The sequence below is a fragment of the Mesoplodon bidens genome (genome assembly GCF_964165515.1).
Source record: "Mesoplodon bidens genome assembly, chromosome: 12".
NCBI lineage: Eukaryota > Metazoa > Chordata > Mammalia > Artiodactyla > Ziphiidae > Mesoplodon > Mesoplodon bidens.
Window position 1 is genome coordinate 57,954,831 of NC_138168.1, and position 19,898 is coordinate 57,974,728.

The window sequence follows — 19,898 nt, forward strand, 5'->3', positions numbered from 1 at the left end:
CAGATGGCTCTATAAAACTATTAATTACATGGGATTGAGTAAACTGATGGATATGGTTATAATTTTTCGGTCTCGCCTGAGATATTACTAGCTTTTATTCTGTGTTCTCCAGATACAAGGAAACCCTTTCCCTCAAGTTAATTATGATTTATAGCAGTTTGGTAAATTACACCCCTAAGTAGAATTGAAACATTTATATTTTCTCTCTACCTGAACCCTCCAGAAATTGGAAACTCAGAGGTTCCCAGAAACCTTATCCAATAAATAAGGAAGGCCACCTCCAAACGAATGCAAGAGTTTCAAGGTATTTTGAAGGGTAACCTCAAAAAGGGAGGAATTCATCCAAATCTGTTAGGCAAAAATCTGTGATAATCCCTTGGCATGGCTTTCCTGGCCCTGAGAGACCTTTTAAAAGTTTAGTCTGAGACTCCTTATGAAAAGTTATAAAGAGTCCAAGCACCTGGGTTGGTAACACACGGTTTTTTCCGAGTGGCGGAAAACTAGTTAGAAGGATATCGCAGTGGTCCAGGTGAGGCATAATGAGCCAGCCACTGGCAGTAAAGTTCCGGAATATTTCAGACTATAAACTACAGGATTCCGCATTACCTGTGTATGAAGAATGAGATAAAGCGCGCTGTTTTGACCTAGCTGGTGCTGTTAACAACAACAATTAAAGACAGATGGGAAGTTCAGTTTCACATTTTGAGCTTAGCACCTAAAATTATCATGGCTGAAAATGCGTACACAAAGCATCAACTATGATCTTGTTGAAAACAAAGACCTAGAAATTTTGTTCATTCTCTTAAAACCTACGAATTCGTAAGCTTAAAAAATTAAACTTTAAAAACTTTTTTTTAAGACATCGTTACACTCTTGGGGCACCTTACATTACAGGCTTCAGGGAAACGACATTCAGTACGGTCAACAGGTTCCATTCCGCCCCGAGGATAGGGCGCTCCCGTGACGTCACCGCGACGTGGGCGCGCGAGCCTGCGTTTTGGCGGAAGTCCTGCATAGTTACCATCGAGACGCAGAGGGAGGGGCGACTGCCGCGGCCGACCGCTCTTCCGTGTAGCGTCCTCGCACGTCCCCTAGTGGCAGCCGGCGTGCAGGCGAGCCTCTGGCTTTGAGGCTCCGCAGCTAGTCAGTTGCCTTCGGTCTAACGTCGCCCGGGATCAGCGAGCGTGCCCAACTGCCTGTCCGCCCCAGCGCCAGGCGAGGGGCGACGCCTAGAGGTAAAATCTAGGAGGTGCGGGAGGCTAACTCTGCGTAGGCCCTGTTGTCCGGGAGAATCCTGAGGCTCTCGGCGGCGCGGGAGCGGAGGCGATGGCGGAGGAGCAGGAATGCGATTTCAGGAAGTCATGTGCCGATTCTGAGGCAGCGGCGGCTGCAGAACCTCTGGGATCCCCTTCGGAGACCACCGCCGTCGCCGCAGAGTCGCCGGAGCTCGAGAACTACAGTAGCAAGTGCGTGTTCTGCCGGATCGCGGCGCAGCAGGATCCCAGCACTGAACTCCTGTACTGTGAGGTTGGCGGCGACGCGCGACCGGGAACCCGATCGCTCCTGGGGGCTCCGCGAGGGGACCTCGCCGGTGTGGATCGGGTGGGGAGGGTCCTGTTAAATGGGGCTGGGGGAGGCTGGGCGTCCTAGTGTTAATAACAGATTTGCTTCTCTAGGCGCGGGGAGTGTCACCAGCCACCTCTTTGCTATTCTAAGGGGAGAAAATGTAGTGGTAAAGTCTCTCTGCAGCTGCCGAGGTACTTAGTGGACAATAGCATGTATGGCCTCTGATTTTATTAAAGGGATCCCCCTCCCCCCGCCTTTCTAGACACTGCTTTTACATTCCGCACTCTTAATACTGGTACCGAAGAGAAACCAGTAGAAAATAGATAATGGTAATTGTGAAAAGCCTGTTTGTTAGATTGACTGAAAGTAGGCTGGCAGGAGTGGGTCCGAGGTCAAACTGTTACTTAATAGATTCTGATTTTCACTAAAGGGTCCAGTTCCTTAGAAGTGTTATCAGTTAGGATATATGGACATTTTCAGAGCATTAAGACTTTGTCCAGATATTTTATTTTATTTTATTTATTTTATTTTTTTGCGGTACGCGGGCCTCTCACTGTTGTGGCCTCTCCCGTTGCGGAGCACAGGCTCTGGACGCGCAGGCTCAGCGGCCATGGCTCACGGGCCCAGCCGCTCCGCTGCCTGTGGGATCCTCCCGACTGGGGCACGAACCCGTGTCCCCTGCATCGGCAGGCGGACTCTCAACCACTGTGCCTCCAGGGAAGCCCTGTCCAGATATTTTAAAACAGATGATCTGGTAGGCACTTTCTTCCACCAGCTCGACTCGCCTTTAAAGAAACATCTTTTGAAAGAATCAGCTCCAAAGATTCTGGGCTTCTTTGTGGTTTTTTTGTTGTTGTTTTTGTAGTAATCATTCATTCATTTGTAGAAAGTAAATTGACTTCCTTCTAAGCACTGTTGGAGATTCATTGGTGAGCAAGGTAAAGGATAGTCCCTGTCTGGATTTTATAATGTAAAGGGACAGAAGAGGCAGCTGATAACAGTGCCCTGTTGTATGGTGAGATGGTTTTACCACCTGCAGTATTTTGCAGGCCTTGTGGGAGGAGCACCTGGCCCAGATTTGAAGGGATAGGGAAGGCTTTCCAGAGGAAGTGAGGCATGAAAAAGTAAGTAGGCATTGGTCAGGTGAGGAGGAGAGAAGATGCCCCTGGTAAAGAGCACCTTCAGAGGTTTGGTTTCTGCCACAGGAGAACAGAAATTCAATCTAACTGGAGCATGGAGCCTGAGGGGATGAGTGGTGAAAGATGAGGCTGGAGAGGTAGACAAGGGGCCGAGTTATGAAGGCTACTGTAATTCATGTTAAGGAGTTTTGGCTTTATTTGAAGAGTGAAGGGAAGCTCTACAGTGTTTAATGCTACTGTTAATGCTGGGTTGGAAGAAAGGGGTTGAGACGTTACATGAAAGGGTTTGATCTTTGAAAGATTATCTGACACCATTGTGGAGAATGATTTAGAGAGGACCAGTCTGGAGGCATGGAGATCGGTTATGAGGCTGTTGAAGTAATCCAGCCTGATGATGGCCTGAAATAAGATGTAGTAGTGGGAATGAAGAAAAGCTAATCAATTTAAGGATATTTAGGAGTCTGACACTGCAGAGATATGCATCTCTAGCTCAGATTATAGGAACTGTCAGCTTATAGATGGAAATTGAAAAGATGGAAATTAATGAGATCACCTAGGAAGTATATGTAGAGTAAGAAGTGAAGGGACCCCTACACAGAACTGTAAAGAACACTATCATCATAAGAGAGAGGCAGAGGAAGAGGACCTGAAAAGAGGAGAGAGAAACAGAGGCAACATCAGCCTTCCCTAATCCTCGAATCTGGGTTAGGTGACTCTCCAATATTCCTGCAGAGAGGGCAACTTAGATCAGAACTGGTTTTGTCCCCAGAGTGATGGTCATTGACCTTGAGGAGAGCAACTGCAGTGCAGTGGTGAGGCAGAAGGCAGATTGTAGTTGATAAGAACCTGAAGGATAAAAAATTGAAGACAGCAAATACAGACGACTTTTGAAGGAAGTTTGGCAGGCTTGGGGAGAAGGGAAGAGGTAAGGTAACTACAGGAGGAGATGGAGTTAAGAGAAAGCTTTTTAAAACAGTGAAGACTGGGCTTCCCTGGTGGCGCAGTGGTTGAGAGTCCGCCTGCTGATGCAGGGGACACAGGTTCGTGCCCCAGTCCGGGAAGATCCCACATGCCGCCAAGCGGCTGGGCCCATGAGCCATGGCCGCTGAGCCTGCGCGTCTGGAGCCTGTGCTCCACAATGGGAGGGGCCACAGCAGTGAGAGGCCCGCGTACCGCAAAAAAAAAAAACAAAAAAAAACAGTGAAGACTTTGGTGCGTTTAAATCCTGATGGGAAGGTGCCAATGGGGAGAGGTTTAAAATGGCCCAGGGTGGTAGATCTTTGTCCCTGAGAAAGAGGAAACTCAGTCACTCCTCCATTACTCAGTATTTGAATGAGTGCCTTCTGTGTGTCAGGCACTGTTGGAGGCATTAGGATATAGCAGTAAATAAAATGTGCAAAAATCCCTGTCCTCATGGAGCTTACTCACAGGAAATAGACAGTAAGCAGCACAATAAGTAAAATATTATATAGAGAATGGATATTGATACATAGTTCAAAATATTGATACATAGTTCATTAGATGGGAATGAAAAAAGAGAAAATGGATGCAATTTTAAATGTTTAGTCAGGAAAAGCTGCACTAAGAAGGTGGCATTTGAATGAAGCCCTGAAGGAGGTGAAGGAGGAAAGTATATGGTTTACTCTTTATATATAAAGTACAGCTATGCCATATAGGACATGAGAGATACACAATATATTTGTGATATTAACATATCATGGGAGGGCAATTAGGAAAAAGTCTAAAAATGTTCCTTAGGAGGGTGATAATGAGAAAAGTTTAAGAAACGCTGTTATCATCAAACAATGGCCATAATTCCAACTTTAAGAAGGTCATCCATTTCTTTTTTTAAATTTATTTATTTATTTATTTATTTATTTATTTATTTTTGGCTGAGTTGGGTCTTTGTTGCTGCGGGCGGGCTTTTCTCTAGTTGCGGCAAGCGGGGGCTACTCTTCGTTGTGGTGCGTGGGCTTCTCATTGCGGTGGCTTCTCTTGTTGTGGAGCACAGGGGCTAGGAGCATGGGCTTCAGTAGTTGTGGCTCGCGGGCTCTAGAGTGCAGGCTCAGTAGTTGTGGCACACAGGCTTAGTTGCTCCACAGCATGTGGGCTCTTCCCCGGGCCAGGGCTCGAACCCATGTCCCCTGCATTGGCAGGCAGATTCTTAACCACTGCGCCACCAGGGAAGCCTGAAGGTCATCCATTTCTGTGGAAAAGTATATGAAAACCCTAATGACACACCATTTTTTTAAGGGGTAGATAAGGGAGTATCGGTAATTTTATCTTTCTATTTAAGCAACTGTCATTTACTGAACAGATTTTGCAGGCTTACTATTGATATGTGTTACTCACTTGGAGCTCAAAGATGAACATGGCATGTCCTACACTTGAGAAGCTTGCCTATGATCTGAATTGAAATGAAAAATTCTCTTTTAGTGGGTGTCACTAGGTATAGGTAGTCAAATTCTGTATTTAAAAGTCACTTGAAATTATCTTTTCTTTGTGTAATTATGCTACCAACATGACATATAGTTAGGTTCACTCATTTCTGTTTGTTTTCCATTGTTAAGGACTACTTGTTTTTTTTTTTCTTTTTGAGTCCAAAAATGTATGGTAAATATTCACATGCTTTTAAAATCAAAATTGTAAAGCAAAGTACATTTGAAGTCTAGTATCCATTCTCTTGTTATCTCTACCCTGTTCCTCTTTCCCCATAACAAACCTTTAAAAAATATTTTTGGTTTATCTTTCCTTTGTGAGTAGATATGTATGTGTGTGTTTATATTTATACTCCGCCTTCTTACACAAAAGATAGCTTAACCTTGTTCCATGCTTTTTCTTTTTTACCTTAAGAATTTATTCCAGAGATTTCATAAGTGTATGAAGATCTTCCTTATTCCTTTTTATAACTACACAATACTCCACTGTATGGATTTACTGTAATTTATTCAGCCAGTCTTAGTTGAATTTTATGGACAGTTGGGTTATTTTCAGTCTTTTGTTATCATAAATCATGCTGCAAAGAATAGCCTTGTGCAAATATCATTTCATATTTTTTGCCTGTTTATCTGTGGAATGGGAGGACAGTCTTATTTATTTTTTTTAATGAGTGATCTTTGGATAGCTTTCCTGTAGGGGTTTGTAGTGGCTTTTTTTTTTTTTTTAAGAAGATGTTGGGGGTAGGAGTTTATTAATTAATTTATTTATTTTTGCCGTGTTGGGTCTTCGTTTCTGTGTGAGGGCTTTCTCTAGTTGTGGCGAGCGGGGGCCACTCTTTATCGCGGTGCGCGGGCCTCTCACTGTCGCGGCCTCTCTTGTTGCGGAGCACAGGCTCCAGATGCGCAGGCTCAGTAGTTGTGGCTCACGGGCCCAGTTGCTCCGCGGCATGTGGGATCTTCCCAGACCAGGGCTCGAACCCGTGTCCCCTGCATTAGCAGGCAGATTCTCAACCACTGCGCCACCAGAGACGCCCCAGTCTTTCTTTTAAATGAAGAGTCTAAATACTGGCTAGATCAGTAGTAGCAATGAGAGACATCAGAGAGCCAGTTTCAGTATTTTAGAAAGCTTAATGGAAATCTAATTCAATCATTGATTGCATAGGCTAAATAAAACGTCATTGCTTTGCTTTTGACAGGAATTTTGTCTACTGGTGATGATGACAGTTATGTCAATTGGTAGGTTTCTTTAATTAACGAGAATTGGGAAAATAAAGTATTCACACATGACATTTAGTAAACAGAACCTTTCAAAATAGGGTTTTGGGAGATGAAGACAGAACTGGGCATTGGTTCATTCTTATGGCTGAGTCATGTAAGACAGCAGATTTTTAAGAGCTTCTTTAATGTTTTTCTCCTGTTATCCTTTAGACTGGCACTTTGTAGTTCCATGAATCTAAAGAAGTGTTACTCCTGCTTTGAGGTAGAATTCAGCTATATTATCTCAAAATAATTCTAATCGGGATGTATTCTGTACCAGAAAGAATTACCTCTGGATTTTTAAAAGTTAATGCCATAATTGAGGGGGAAATAAAGACATATAAAATTGTTGTGTTATGAATCAGTCTGGGAAGTACAATTTTGTTGTACTAGATTTGACCCCTGATACTAGTTGTTTCTCAGCTGGAAGCATTAAGTAAATAATGGAAAACTTTAAACATCCAAATACGTTGCTGTCTTATCCCTTTTGATCTTATCCCTTTCTAAAACATTCCATGGATATGTATATTTAAAGTTACTACTAGATGGAAAAACCATAATAAAACTGGAAATAATTGTCATGCTTGTTATTTTAGGGTTAGGGCTAGCTCTTGGGGTTCCCCAAGTCAACCAACCTTCTGGGACTATACACACACGTGTGTGTGTGTATATATAACACACACATACATATATATACACACATACACATATTTACGTAAATTTACATACACACACACACACAACACCTGGTCTGAGTCTCTGTCCCTGAATTGCAGGAAACCCATCACTTTCCCCAGTATATCAGAAGATTTCCTCTTGGCGCTGGGGGGAGTATGCTGCATACATTATCCCTAGTCACCTCTCATGATTTTCTGTTTCTACTAAATTTTCTATCTTATCCTCAAACCTTTGTCTTGCATCAGCTGAAGAGAGTAACAGATTCTTTTCCTTTCATTTTCCTGATACATTAACGCAAAGCAACAGCTGCTATAGATTTTTCCTCAAAGTCTGGGGGCAATAGGATTCTCATATTCTTTAAACACAGCATAAATCCCTGTTTCTGTAGGCAGGCACCTCAATTCATTTCTTGTTTGTGTACTTTCCTCATAGCTCATGCTACATTCAGTTGACCCGTCACTGTTTACTTCAAGGTCTTAGAAGTTACAATTTTTCCCCCTCTCTATTCTCATCTTATAGGCAGGTTACACTCAATAGCTGGAAAAATAATCGAGATTTTTGTGTTGCTGTGCCTCCACATTTTAGCAGCTCTTGGTTGAAAGTATGTAAATGAGGACAGCAACAAAATCAATATTTAAGCAATATTTTAATAGAGTGATATTGTGGACATTTTATAGAAGCCTTGAGATAGGAAAGGGACACATAATACTGTATTTTTGCTGCCCTCCATTTCAGTCATGCCTCTGCTGGGGGCTAAAGTAGATAAAAAGTCCCATTCACTGAACTGTGGTCTCACTGCAGGTCAATTTGTCAGTCACCTGAAGCTTAGATGAGCAGTATGGATACTGATAAGGAAGTTCGTGGTACAGTATGTACAATTGCCTTTCATCATTATTCTCACTGAAATCAAGATTATTGTCATGGATATGAGGCCCTTGTTCCAACTGAATTTTAGTTCTTGGAATGGAGAACTAATAAGCAACAGTGCATTCTGGGAAACTATGCTTATTGATACCGATTTTATTTAATTTTGACTAATTTTTTAATATAAGATATTGAATAAGGTTATTTAGGGAATACAGATTTTTCTTTTGAAAAAACTTGAAACTCAAATGTTAATAGGTTGAAAGACTCCCTTTTTTGTTTCCTTTTCTTTTTTCCTTACATTAACGTGTGGAGTATAGAAACCACAAAACTGATACCATACATGTAATGGACTGGACACATAACTTAGTACAGTATACTGGAGTTTGTTTCAGCATTTCAGAGTCTTTTTAATGCTATAAAGTGGCAAGTAAACATAAAGAAAAAGTATTTATAATTATTGTAAAAAACGTTTAATAATGTAACCCCTGGATATATAGATGTTATAAATGAAGAAAATGGCACTTTGGAAAAAAATTAAATGTAAAAAAGAATTTATCAATCTTGCTATGATTCTGTGGTAGAACCTTTAAAAGTACATATTAGGAGTAGAAAAACCTTAGGGTAGAGATGGAGAAATATATAATGAAATTTTTAAAAACTCTGGGATTATGGTAATGAAGTTTTAATGAACTTCATTCATAATTGTTTTCCGGAAATTGATTTTATATAAGTCTTTTTCTTCTCTGGAATAAATGAGCATCTCATGAAGGAAGCTAAAGCTTGTCTTTATGGACATAATGCATAATCACAAAATTGCCCAATGGAGATTTGTTGTAACATAAGCACCATTTCCCTATCAGACTGAGATTTATGTATGATGTTTAAGACATGCCAGAACAGCATTAGGAAATTCTTTTTAAAAATTCACTAACAAATGACATTTTCCTTTAGAATGAAGACCTAGTTTGCTTCAAAGATATCAAGCCAGCAGCACCTCATCATTATCTTGTGGTGCCAAAGATGCATATTGGAAACTGCAGATATCTAAAGAAAGATCAGATAGAATTGGGTAAGTTGATGGCAGTATTCTTCATGGTTATATCATCGTTAACTGGCATCAGTGATGGCAGTGACAATTGAAAAGAAACAGTTTAGCCAGGTATTGTGATAAAGGAGCATTATGGCTTTTTGAAACTTTCATTATGAAAAATTTCAAATCTAGACAAAAATAAAGAAAATAGTATAATCTCCATGTATTTATCACCCAACTTCAACATTTATTAACTCATGGCCAATCTCTTTACATATATTAACCTTCTCCCACAGTGGATTTTAAGCAAATCTCAGACACCATGTTATTTAATTTTTAAAATCTCTAAAAGATAATGCCTCTTTATGCTTTTTAAATGATGGCTTTCTTGATTCTGAAAGTGAAAGATAATATGAAAACTTATAAACAAATAGAATGGATAAAGAAGATGTGGTACATATATACAATGGACTATTACTCAGCCATAAAAAGGAATGGAATTGTGCCATTTGCAGAGACGTGGATGGACCTAGAGACTATCATACAGAGTGAAGTAAGTCAGAAAAAGAAAAACAAATAGCGTATAATATCACTTATATGTGGAATCTGGAAAAATGATACAGATGAACTTATTTGCAAAACAAAAATAGAGATGCACACATAGAGAACAAACGTATGGATACCAGGGGGGCAAGGGTGGTGGAATGAGTTGGGAGATTAGGATTGACATATATACACCACTATGTAGAAAACTGATAACTAATGAGAACCTACTGTATATCACAGGGAACTCTACTCAGTGCTCTGTGGTAACCTAAATGGGAAGGAAATCCAAAAAAGAGGGGATATATGTATACATATAGCTGATTCACTTTGCTGTACAGCAGAAACTAACATAACATTGTAAAGCAATTATACTCCAATAAAAATTAATTTAAAAAAAGTTATAAACAAATAAGTTATAGTGTGGCATATGAGTACACATTACCTGAGAGTGAGACCATATTGGTACCTGCCTTGTAGTTTCCTGCCTCGTAATTTCCTGTATAGATGAAGTAGGACCAAAGTTTAATTATGAGATTTTAGTGATGAACTTTTAGCCTCTGAAAAAGAGATTCTGAAATCTTGTCTCTTACAGGATTATCCTGTATTTTCCTATACATGATTTCTGTGACTTGTCAGCTGTGGTTTACTAAGACATTGCTAAGTTTACTTCAAACCTGCTTCAATAGCCATTGTCATCAGGGTCTGGGATGTTTGGTCAACACTTTAAGGTAGCTGTCAAAATAGATAAATTGGGCCAGATTTTTGAAGGTGACTAAGAAAACTCTTTGATGAAAACCTCGATATGTGGTTTATTAGTGTTTAGACTACTGAATTACCAGTTTTTAAAACTGTTTTTTCTAGATATTGTGAAATTCCTTAGTCATCTTAAGTTCTATTAGTATGTTTCATGCTCATTCCAACAGACAGAGGCCAATATACGTGCAGTATTTAGTACTAGGCAACAGCCACCATAGCCTTAAGTATTTCCTTTTATACTGTTTTTCTTAAGGAGGGAGAAATGTGTTTATGCTTGCTTTTCTTTTTCTAGTATTTCTTTTCTTGTTAAAAGTTTTTATAACAGTTGCAAATCAAATGTTACTAATTTTGAAGCAGCATGGTGGGTGTTTGGGATTTCATTATATGTACTGTTTTTACTGATTTTGTGTATATTTGAATATTTCCATAATACAACTTTAAGTCCTTGCAATTAATACCTTTATACAGTCTATAAAGTTGGAAAAATAATAAGCATATGGAAGAGCTTAATAATACTATCAAGCACTGTGACTATAATAGACATTAATAGAACTTCACCTAACTATAGAATATATATTTTGTTGTGAGCACATGTTCACCAAGATAGTCCATATTCTGGATGATAAAATGTCTCAATACATTTCAAATGATCAAAATCTTATAAAATACGTTGTCTGATGACAATGGAATTAAAATAAATAATAAAATCTAGAATAGCACTAAATATATTCAATAGAATTAAAATAAATAATAAAATCTAGAACAGCACTAAATATTTTTAAGTTAAAACATTTTTAAGTAACTTTAAATAAATAGGTAAAAAAGACAATATTTTGAATTGATTGGTAATAAAAATACAACATAACAAAATTTGTAGAATGTAGCTGAAGAAGTGCCTAGAGGGAAATTTTATATAGCTTTAAGTGCTTATATTAGAAAAGGGGGTACAAAACCAATGACCTAAGTTTCCAGTTTAGGACGCTAGGAAGAGGCAAGCAAATCAGATCAAAATAAAGTATAAAGAAGGAAATAGTAGAGTAGATATCAATGAAATAGGAAAGAGACAATAGGTTTTGCTTCATGTATTTTGGATATGATTTTAAGTGAATACATAATTATGATTGTCGTGTCTTCTCAATGACCCATTTTTATCATTGTAAAATGTTCCTTTTTTTGTCTGGGAATACTTCTTGTGTCTATTTTTTTTTTTTTTTTTTTTTTTTTTGCGGTACGCGGGCCTCTCACCGTTGTGGCCTCTCCTGTTGCGGAGCACAGGCTCCGGACGCGCAGGCTCAGCGGCCATGGCTCACGGGCCCAGCCGCTCCGCGGCATGTGGGATCCTCCCAGACCGGGGCACGAACCCGTGTCCCCTGCATCGGCAGGCAGACTCTCAACCACTGCGCCACCAGGGAGGCCCTTGGGAGTATTTTAAAAAGAAAACAAGATACAGTCTGGCTCGAAGTAACATGAGCTTTTTTTTTGACCTTGTGGTACTAGCCTTGTCATGGAAGCCTTCCCACTCAAGCCTGACTTAAAGAAGTAAACTGTTAGCAATGATTTTATAAGCCTCATTATAACAACTGTCCTCTGCAGATTCTCTCACTTCTTCTCTTTTCAAATGCTTGATTACACCATTCAGAAACAAAAGAGATCTAAAGTTTGGCATTGTGCTTTGAAGATCCTGGGTTACCAAAATTTTTTTAATGGGGAAGCATATTCCCACCTGAAGGCCATAAAACATTGAGACAATAAAGATGCTAAAGGCGAATAAGAGTTTGGAAGCCAAAACAAACATTTAGCTAGTCATGGCTGGGCCAACATAAAGGGATGTCATATTCCTAATTTGAGTTCAAAGACAAATTCAAAGTTTTCTTGTCCTCTTAACTCAAACAGTTTTTGTTTAATTACTTGGTTTCCTTATGATTAGAATTAGACCTCAGTAGGATCAGATGTCCTAAACAGTCACTTGATAATATCCCTCAACAGCTGTTCAAAGTCAGCTTATGTGTGATACTTTGTGATGGGTTGAACCTTCATTTCAGTTGTTGATAAGCAAACTTCTTAGTAACTTAGAGCTACTGGATGAGTCTTTAAACGTGTATCCATTTGATACGACTTTTTACTAGGACCCTAAAAGTTCGGGTTAATAACTAGGTAGTGAACTTAATGTCTCCTATAGTGTAATGTAGTTTCTTTACTGTTTTGTAGTTGAGAACATGGTAACTGTTGGAAAAACCATTCTTCAAAGGAATAATTTCACTGACTTCAAAAATACGAGGTATGTATACTTCCAGATAGAAAACAATATATGCAGTTGGTTTTTCTGAAATGTTATTTCCTCGGGAAAATTAAAGTAGAGATGGCGGAATTCATAGTTTAAATGCAGTTTTCCTGAAAGTGAACATATTGTTCATTAGTAAATTTAATAAACAAAACTTTTTTTTCACGTCTCAACATCGTCTAATAATCATCACTTTTAGTTTTGGACAGACAAGTATATTGAAGCAGTGGGTAGGTAAAATTAGTTGCTTAGTCCTCTTTGTTCAATATGTGCATTCCTATAAAATTGTGAATAAATTGAATTTCCTTAGAAAAAAATTATTTTATAATATTTAAAAATACATTATTGGGCCTCCCTGGTGGCGCAGTGGTTGAGAGTCCGCCTGCCGATGCAGGGGATACGGGTTCGTGCCCCGGTCTGGGAGGATCCCATATGCCGCGGAGCGGCTGGGCCCGTGAGCCATGGCCGCTGGGCCTGCGCATCCGGAGCCTGTGCTCCGCAACGGGAGAGGCCACAACAGTGAGAGGCCCGCGTACCACAAAAAAAAAAAAAAAAAAAAAAAAAAAAATACATTATTACCCTTCTAACATGAAAGTAACTTGAATTTGTTGAACTGAACTCTGACATTAACCAAAGTTTGAGTAAAAGCATACAATATTCAATTTGGTAACTGTTTTAATTAATCTATTTATTTTTTCTTTTTAAAAGATTTCGATTTTGCCTTCTATGATCAAAGTAGTACCAAGGCAGGTATAGTGATTACTTCTGACACCTCTAAACTGGAATTCGGAGGCCTGAATTCTAATGCTATCAGTGTTAGTGTTACTTGCTGCTACTATAGTTGTACTAGCTGTGTTACTTTAGACAAGTCATTTAAACTCTCCAAGATAATACCTGCTCTGCCTACTTGTAGGCTAAAATGAGATTAAATGCGTGAAAATCCTGTGAAAACTATTATGAGCTATATCCAAGGGTGATAATGACAAGGAACAGATGGTGTTTGAGACCCTTTGGTCAAAATCAACACGTTCCCTTCCCAGTCATAGAAGTGCTCATTAGAAGAATGAACACTGGACTGGTTGTCAAGCGCCCTGAGTTTCAATTCTAGCTCTACCACTGCCTAACTTTGTGACCTTGAGAAGTCTCTTCAACTTTCTAGATCTTGGTTTCCCCATCTTTAAAATCTTTAAAATGAAAAGGTTGAGTGAACCCTTGAGTTACTTCTAGCTTTTAGATTACCTGATTCCATTATATGACTCCTGTTTCATAGAGGGAAAACCTAGTCTCCTTTTCTGGGTGGTGGTAGAGGCTTTTCAATATGTCACGGATCTGACTCCACAGTCTGTCCTGTATTGCTGCATTATAGCACCTCTCCTTGCCTTCTTCCCATGTTCCCAGTCATTTTTAGTCTTTTTTAAAAATTGAGACTTACTTCTAGTTTGAACAGGCAAATATTTCTAGGCTTGAATTATTGTTACAGGTGTGCCTTGCTCCACTTACAAAGTAGACTTACAAAACTGTTTGTAAATGGATTTTTAAGAGGTTAAATCATATTAAAATTTTTTTTACCAAAGGAATTCTCTTGTAAATATTATATAAAGCAAATAGTTATGAATAGTTATCATCTAACTTATTTTTAGTATTCAAGAAACTTAAGTGATGATAAAGTTTTTTCAGTGAGGGTAAGGAAATGACCACTTTATTAAAGGAGAAAGCGCGCCATCTACTGGCTATGTCTTGGAAAAAGGAATCCTACTTCTACTTCAGCGTTCAGTAATTTTAAGATTCACTGCAGAGGCATCTTTTAGGAGAATTAAAGCTTAATATGATAAGAACTGAAGTAATAAGACATAATGCCAGCTCAGAATTCATAAGGGTTATACAGAGGCATAATATTCTGTGAAAGCCTTTCTCAATGAAGAGTTTATCTTATTGTGAACTTCAACATGAAGATGAACTCTGTGAATACTCTCAAGTTCATAAAGAAAAACAGTGAAAGAGATGTTTGAGGGGTAATCTGTCTACCTTAGGTAACCTGTTTTGGATATCTTTAATATTTATGTGTTTTAACCTGAAAATATAGTTTTAAACTATTGTAGAACTAATTTGTCAATTATCTCTTACCTTGCTGTTTCAGAATGGGTTTCCATGTGCCACCATTCAGTTCCATTTCCCATTTGCACCTTCATGTTCTGGCACCAGCCGATCAGCTTAGCTTCTTATCAAAATTGGTTTATAAAGTGAATTCCTATTGGTTTATCACAGTAAGTGTTATTGTTATGCTAGCAGCATACAAAAATATTTAAAATATTTGTCCTTTTTGTTGTAGTTTTTCTTTTCTTGGCAACAGTGGGCACTTACACCTCTTATAGACTTGATCATCTGTTTTAACATTCTATTTGCACATATCTAAAATATTTTTAATTTGGGCTACTTTTCCAGGTCATCAAGTCTGTAGGAAGAGATACTATGGCAAAGTCTCTCAATTGTAAGCAGAGGATATGATATAGAAGTTCATGGCATTAATAGTTCAGAATTCTGAATTGTGGCTCTATTAGTTACTTGAGTGACCATGTGCAAGTTACTTAAACTTTTTAAGGCCCAAGTTTTTTAATCTACTACTGACGTATAGGTAATAGTGCCTACATCTAGGGTTGATAAGAGGATTGATGAAATAATTAACATGTAAAGCACTTAAAACTGTACATTGCAGATAGTGAGGGCTCAGTAAATGTTATCTGCTGCCTCTGTCATCCTCAACCTCATTGCAGAAATTGATGCAAGTAGTAGCATCAGCTACTAGATCTGAAGTTGAAGCTTTGAGCCTAAAAAAATTGCAGAATTCTGCTTTACTAGGGCAAAAGTAGAATAGAATTCAACTGATTACTGGCTTGTAACCTGACAGTCAAGCTTTAGTTATTAAATGACTCTGTCCTTCCAGGGCCACTTGACTAGTAATTTATGTTTCTTATTTTATGTGTCCATGATGATAAGGTGACCTATAGTTGCTATATCTGAAAAACCATCAAATTGCAAATTAAGTAATTACCATTAGTTAATGCAGATTATTATTATAGTCATAGTACAAAAGAAATGAAAAAGTTGATTTCTAGAAACTTCATATTTCAAACTTATTATCTCTCTCCTCAACTTGTTGTCCAGATGATTTTATTTTATTAAAAATATATTTAAGTTATGTGGTGTATATATTTGAAATTAAAAAGTGGGACATTTTGTAGGAAGCTGGTGTGGTCTCTTTAAAAAATCAGTATGATAAAAAACAGATATTTTTTTCTTATTTGTATTTCTAAGTTTCTACACTATCTATGCTTTGATAGTAAAAAATAATTAGAAATACATTTTTATACTTTTTAAACTGTATTTCCTTACATGATTTTTTAGTTGGGAAAAAAATGAATGAACAAAGTTATGAGATCTATTAATGGTTCGTCCTGGGAATCTGAACTCTTCTTAAATCTAGGTATTTAAGTATATATTATGAGACTGAAAAAATCAAGATAAAGATATTAACGTTTATTCTGAAATCTTATATAATTTTTCAGATATATGATGATTGAGAAAAGTATCTGAAATGATGTAACTAGAAGGCTTTAGTTTACTTTTTATTCTTTTTCTTTTCCTTATTTTTTTAGAGCAGTTTTAGGTTCACAGCAAAATTGAATGGAAAGTACAGAGAGTTCCCGTATACCCTCTGTCCCCACATACTCGCAGTCTTCCCCACTGTCGACATCCTACACCACAGTGATACATTCGTTATAATCCATGAAACTACATTGACACGTCATTATCACTCAAAGTCCATAGTTTACATTAGGGTTCATTCTTGGTGTTATACATTCTGTGGGTCTGGATGAATGTATAATGACATATATCCACAATTGTAGTATCATGCAGAATAGTTTAACTGCCCTGAAAATCCTCTGTGCTCTGACTATTCATTTCTCCCTCCTCCTTAATCCCTGGTAACCACTGATCTTTTTAATGTCTCCAGTTTTGCCTTTTCCAGAATATCATGTAGTTAGAATCATATTGTATGTAGCCTTTTCAGATTGGCTTCTTTCACTTAGTAAAATGCATTTCAGGTTCTTCCATGTCTTTAGTATTATATTTATTTTCCTTATTGAAACTATCTAACAAAAAGGCCATGTGGATAAAAATCTGCCTATTTATATACAGTATAGAATAAACACCTTTACTATAGTTTGAAAACTGTTATGTTGAGAGTTTTTTGTAAGATAGTTTTAGGAACAGAATATGTAGTATCCAGTTCTTCTGCTGTGGCTTATTATAATAGGGGTGCCAGTAGAATTATTTCATGTAGGCTGTGATAACTAGAATAAAAAATATGTTATTTTTCCATTACAGGCTGATTATTTGATTGACAAACTAAGAACATGAACATGTCAACAGTGGAAGATTTTCCTAATTTTAGCTCAACATAAACTAATATTCTGGTCTCTTTGAAGTCTAATTACAATTGGGTTTTATGCAAAGCTATTACTGGGTAGTCTTAAATTGTTTCTTAATGTTTGTTTCCTGAAATCTGTGATATAGTTATATGAATATTTTGTCATTGACTTTGTTTTAGTGGTTCCTTGTCTAAGGTATAAGATACTATAGATAAAATCCCATTAAAACAAATTCTGTTAATCAAGAAGGGCTCTGTATTTTTTTTAAAGTTCAAATATTTTTATTTCTCAATAGTCAATTATAATAGTGATTTATTTATGAAGAATAAATGTATAAAAAGTACTTTGTTGGAGCCTTTATTATATGAAGGAGAAAGAGAAATTATTTCTTGATTGTTCTATAATTTTACACATAAAATTTCAAAATAAAGAGTACCGTACTACACAGTGATCTCTGATTATTGATGGAAAGAACTGTATATGTGTCACTTTTTACTCAGGTTTCAGATTCTGGCTTTCACTTCTTGCATCCTAGCATCTTTGTAATAAATTGATCCTGAAGCTATGTAATATATATAAAATAATTTCACTGTAACAGTGAATTTGCTATAACAATCAATTTGGCTATCCAAGAAAATTCATTGTAATGGAATTTTACCTGTAAGAACATAAATTGGGAAGAAACATAAGTGGTTACATTAATCTATTAAAACTGGCAGAAACTGTTGCTTTATGGCTTGTTTATTATACCAAAGGGAAATTAGAATTAAAAAGTGGTTAGACCTGTCTTTTATCATGAAAAAGTCCTGATTTGAAAGTAGAGATAGGTTGGATGAGAAAATTAATTTTAATAGCAACATTAATATATTGATAAATCATTTCATGAGACATATTTCTTTAGGAATTGTCTTTTGGTGCTAATCTACACCAACAATAGTGAATGTGAGTGAAAAATAAGTACTGAAAGCTAATCTTACATTGTGCCAGTGTATAACTCTACCATGTACATGAATATAAATGAACATAAGGATTAAAGTATTGATCTTAGAAACAGGCTGAGAAGAGTAGTTTTTTGTTTTTCCTTCTTTTTGGGGGGGATGATATTAAACATAGTTCTAAGTAATGAAATACTTAGTTACAACCTCTGGAATCAATACTGTTTAGTTCATTTGTTCATTAATTCATTCAAAAAATATTTGGTGGGCTTCCCTGGTGGCACAGTGGTTAAGAATCCACCTGCCAATGCAGGGGACACAGGTTCGAGCCCTGGTCTGGGAAGATCCCACATGCCATGGAGCAACTATGCCCGTGTGCCACAACTACTGAGCCTGAGCTCTAGAGCCCATGAGCCACAACTACTGAGCCTGCGTGCCAAACTACTGAAGCCCCTGCGCCTAGAGTCCGTGCTATGCAACAAGAGAAGCCACCGAAATGAGAAGCCTGCACACCACAACGAAGAGTAGCCCCCGCTCTCTGCAACTAGAGAAAGCCTGCGTGCAACGACGGAGACCCAATGCAGCCAAAAATAAAAAAAATTAAAAAAATAAATTCGGTGAGCATTTAACATGTACCAGACATTGCCAGGATCAGGAAATATAGAAGTGAGAAAGGACAGTCTGCCTTTAATTGCTAATACAAGGATCGGACAAAACCAGTGAGTACAATTTGGTATGTTAAGTACAAAAATGTCCATAGAAGAGGCTGTGGAGAGGGAAACAATTTTGAGAGCAGGTGGCAGTAGAACTGAGTATTTGAGACTCAATGTTAGGCAGGTAGATAGTGGAAGTTTAGGCTGAGAGACCAACATGTACTTTCCTTGGGTTCTGCTTCCATTATTATTTACTTAACAACTGAACATCCAAATTCCATTTTGTTCACTGAAGGTGGAGAGGGGAATTTGGAAGTAGGGGTTACGGGCTCTCAAAATTAGATTTACAAGTTTTTCAGCACTGCTTTGTTAAGTAGCTGGCTGAGCATCCACACAGATTAGCAGTTACATGTTTCTATAAATCAGTTCAACTGTGATCAGCTTCAGAAAAGGAATTTTCAACATGTGCAACATGTTGTACTATGTGAACTTACATAGTTGACAGTATTATGATAACAATATGTAAGGTATTTAAGGAATTTTCAAATGCCTTATGGACCTCTTAAAAAATGTGATTAGCCATTTGATTTAATTTATATGAGATTATACCCTCTCATAGTAAGTTTTTCTCCTTGTTGGAAAACCCTTGGAACCTTACATTTTCAGTGGCTCTTCTCTTGTAAAGATTAATAATCAAATTATGACAATTAAAATTCACTCAGCCTTTTCAGTAGTTCAATTATTTGGTAACTCTCTAGTCATCTATAACATTAGCTCAGTACAAAGCTAATTCATAACCTGTCTTAAAAATGTTTAAAATAGTATCAAGAGCATTACTTATGCATGTTGTGATACTTTTTTAACTGCAGAATTGTAAAATTATTAATAACTATTTCAAACTGTTTACTTAGCTAAATTTCTGCTAAATAAATATTGAAAAATACTGTGTAAAATTTTGCCTATGGACTTAAAAAAAATTTTTTTTTAAGACTTTACTTTTTTAGAGCAGTTTTAGGTTCACAGCAAAATTGAGAGACAGGTACCAAGGTTTCCTTATACCCTTCCCCCACACATGCAAGGCCTCTCCTGTTATCAACATTCCCCACCAGAGTGGTGCATTTGTTACGAATGGCTAACCTACACTAACACATCACAACCACTCCAAAGTCCATAGTTTATCTTAGGGTTCACTCTTGGTATTGTACATTCTGTGGGTTTGGACAAATATATAGGGACATGTATCATTATAGTATCATACAGAATAAACGTATTTTCACTGCCCTACAAGTCCTCTATTCTCTGCCTATTCATCCCTCTCCCTC

At 37.6% G+C, this 19,898-nt stretch overlaps 1 protein-coding gene across 1 annotated transcript; it reads left to right on the top strand.

Moving 5' to 3' along the window:
* The first annotated feature begins 1,152 nt into the window (after positions 1 to 1,152).
* Positions 1,153 to 18,039, top strand: HINT3 (histidine triad nucleotide binding protein 3). The gene is made up of 5 exons (XM_081250541.1): positions 1,153 to 1,527; positions 8,897 to 9,014; positions 12,486 to 12,555; positions 14,696 to 14,822; positions 16,945 to 18,039. Exons 1-5 carry the CDS (start codon positions 1,327 to 1,329, stop codon positions 16,975 to 16,977), a joined length of 549 nt encoding a protein of 182 aa, XP_081106667.1. The 5' UTR covers positions 1,153 to 1,326; the 3' UTR covers positions 16,978 to 18,039.
* The last annotated feature ends 1,859 nt before the right edge of the window (positions 18,040 to 19,898 follow it).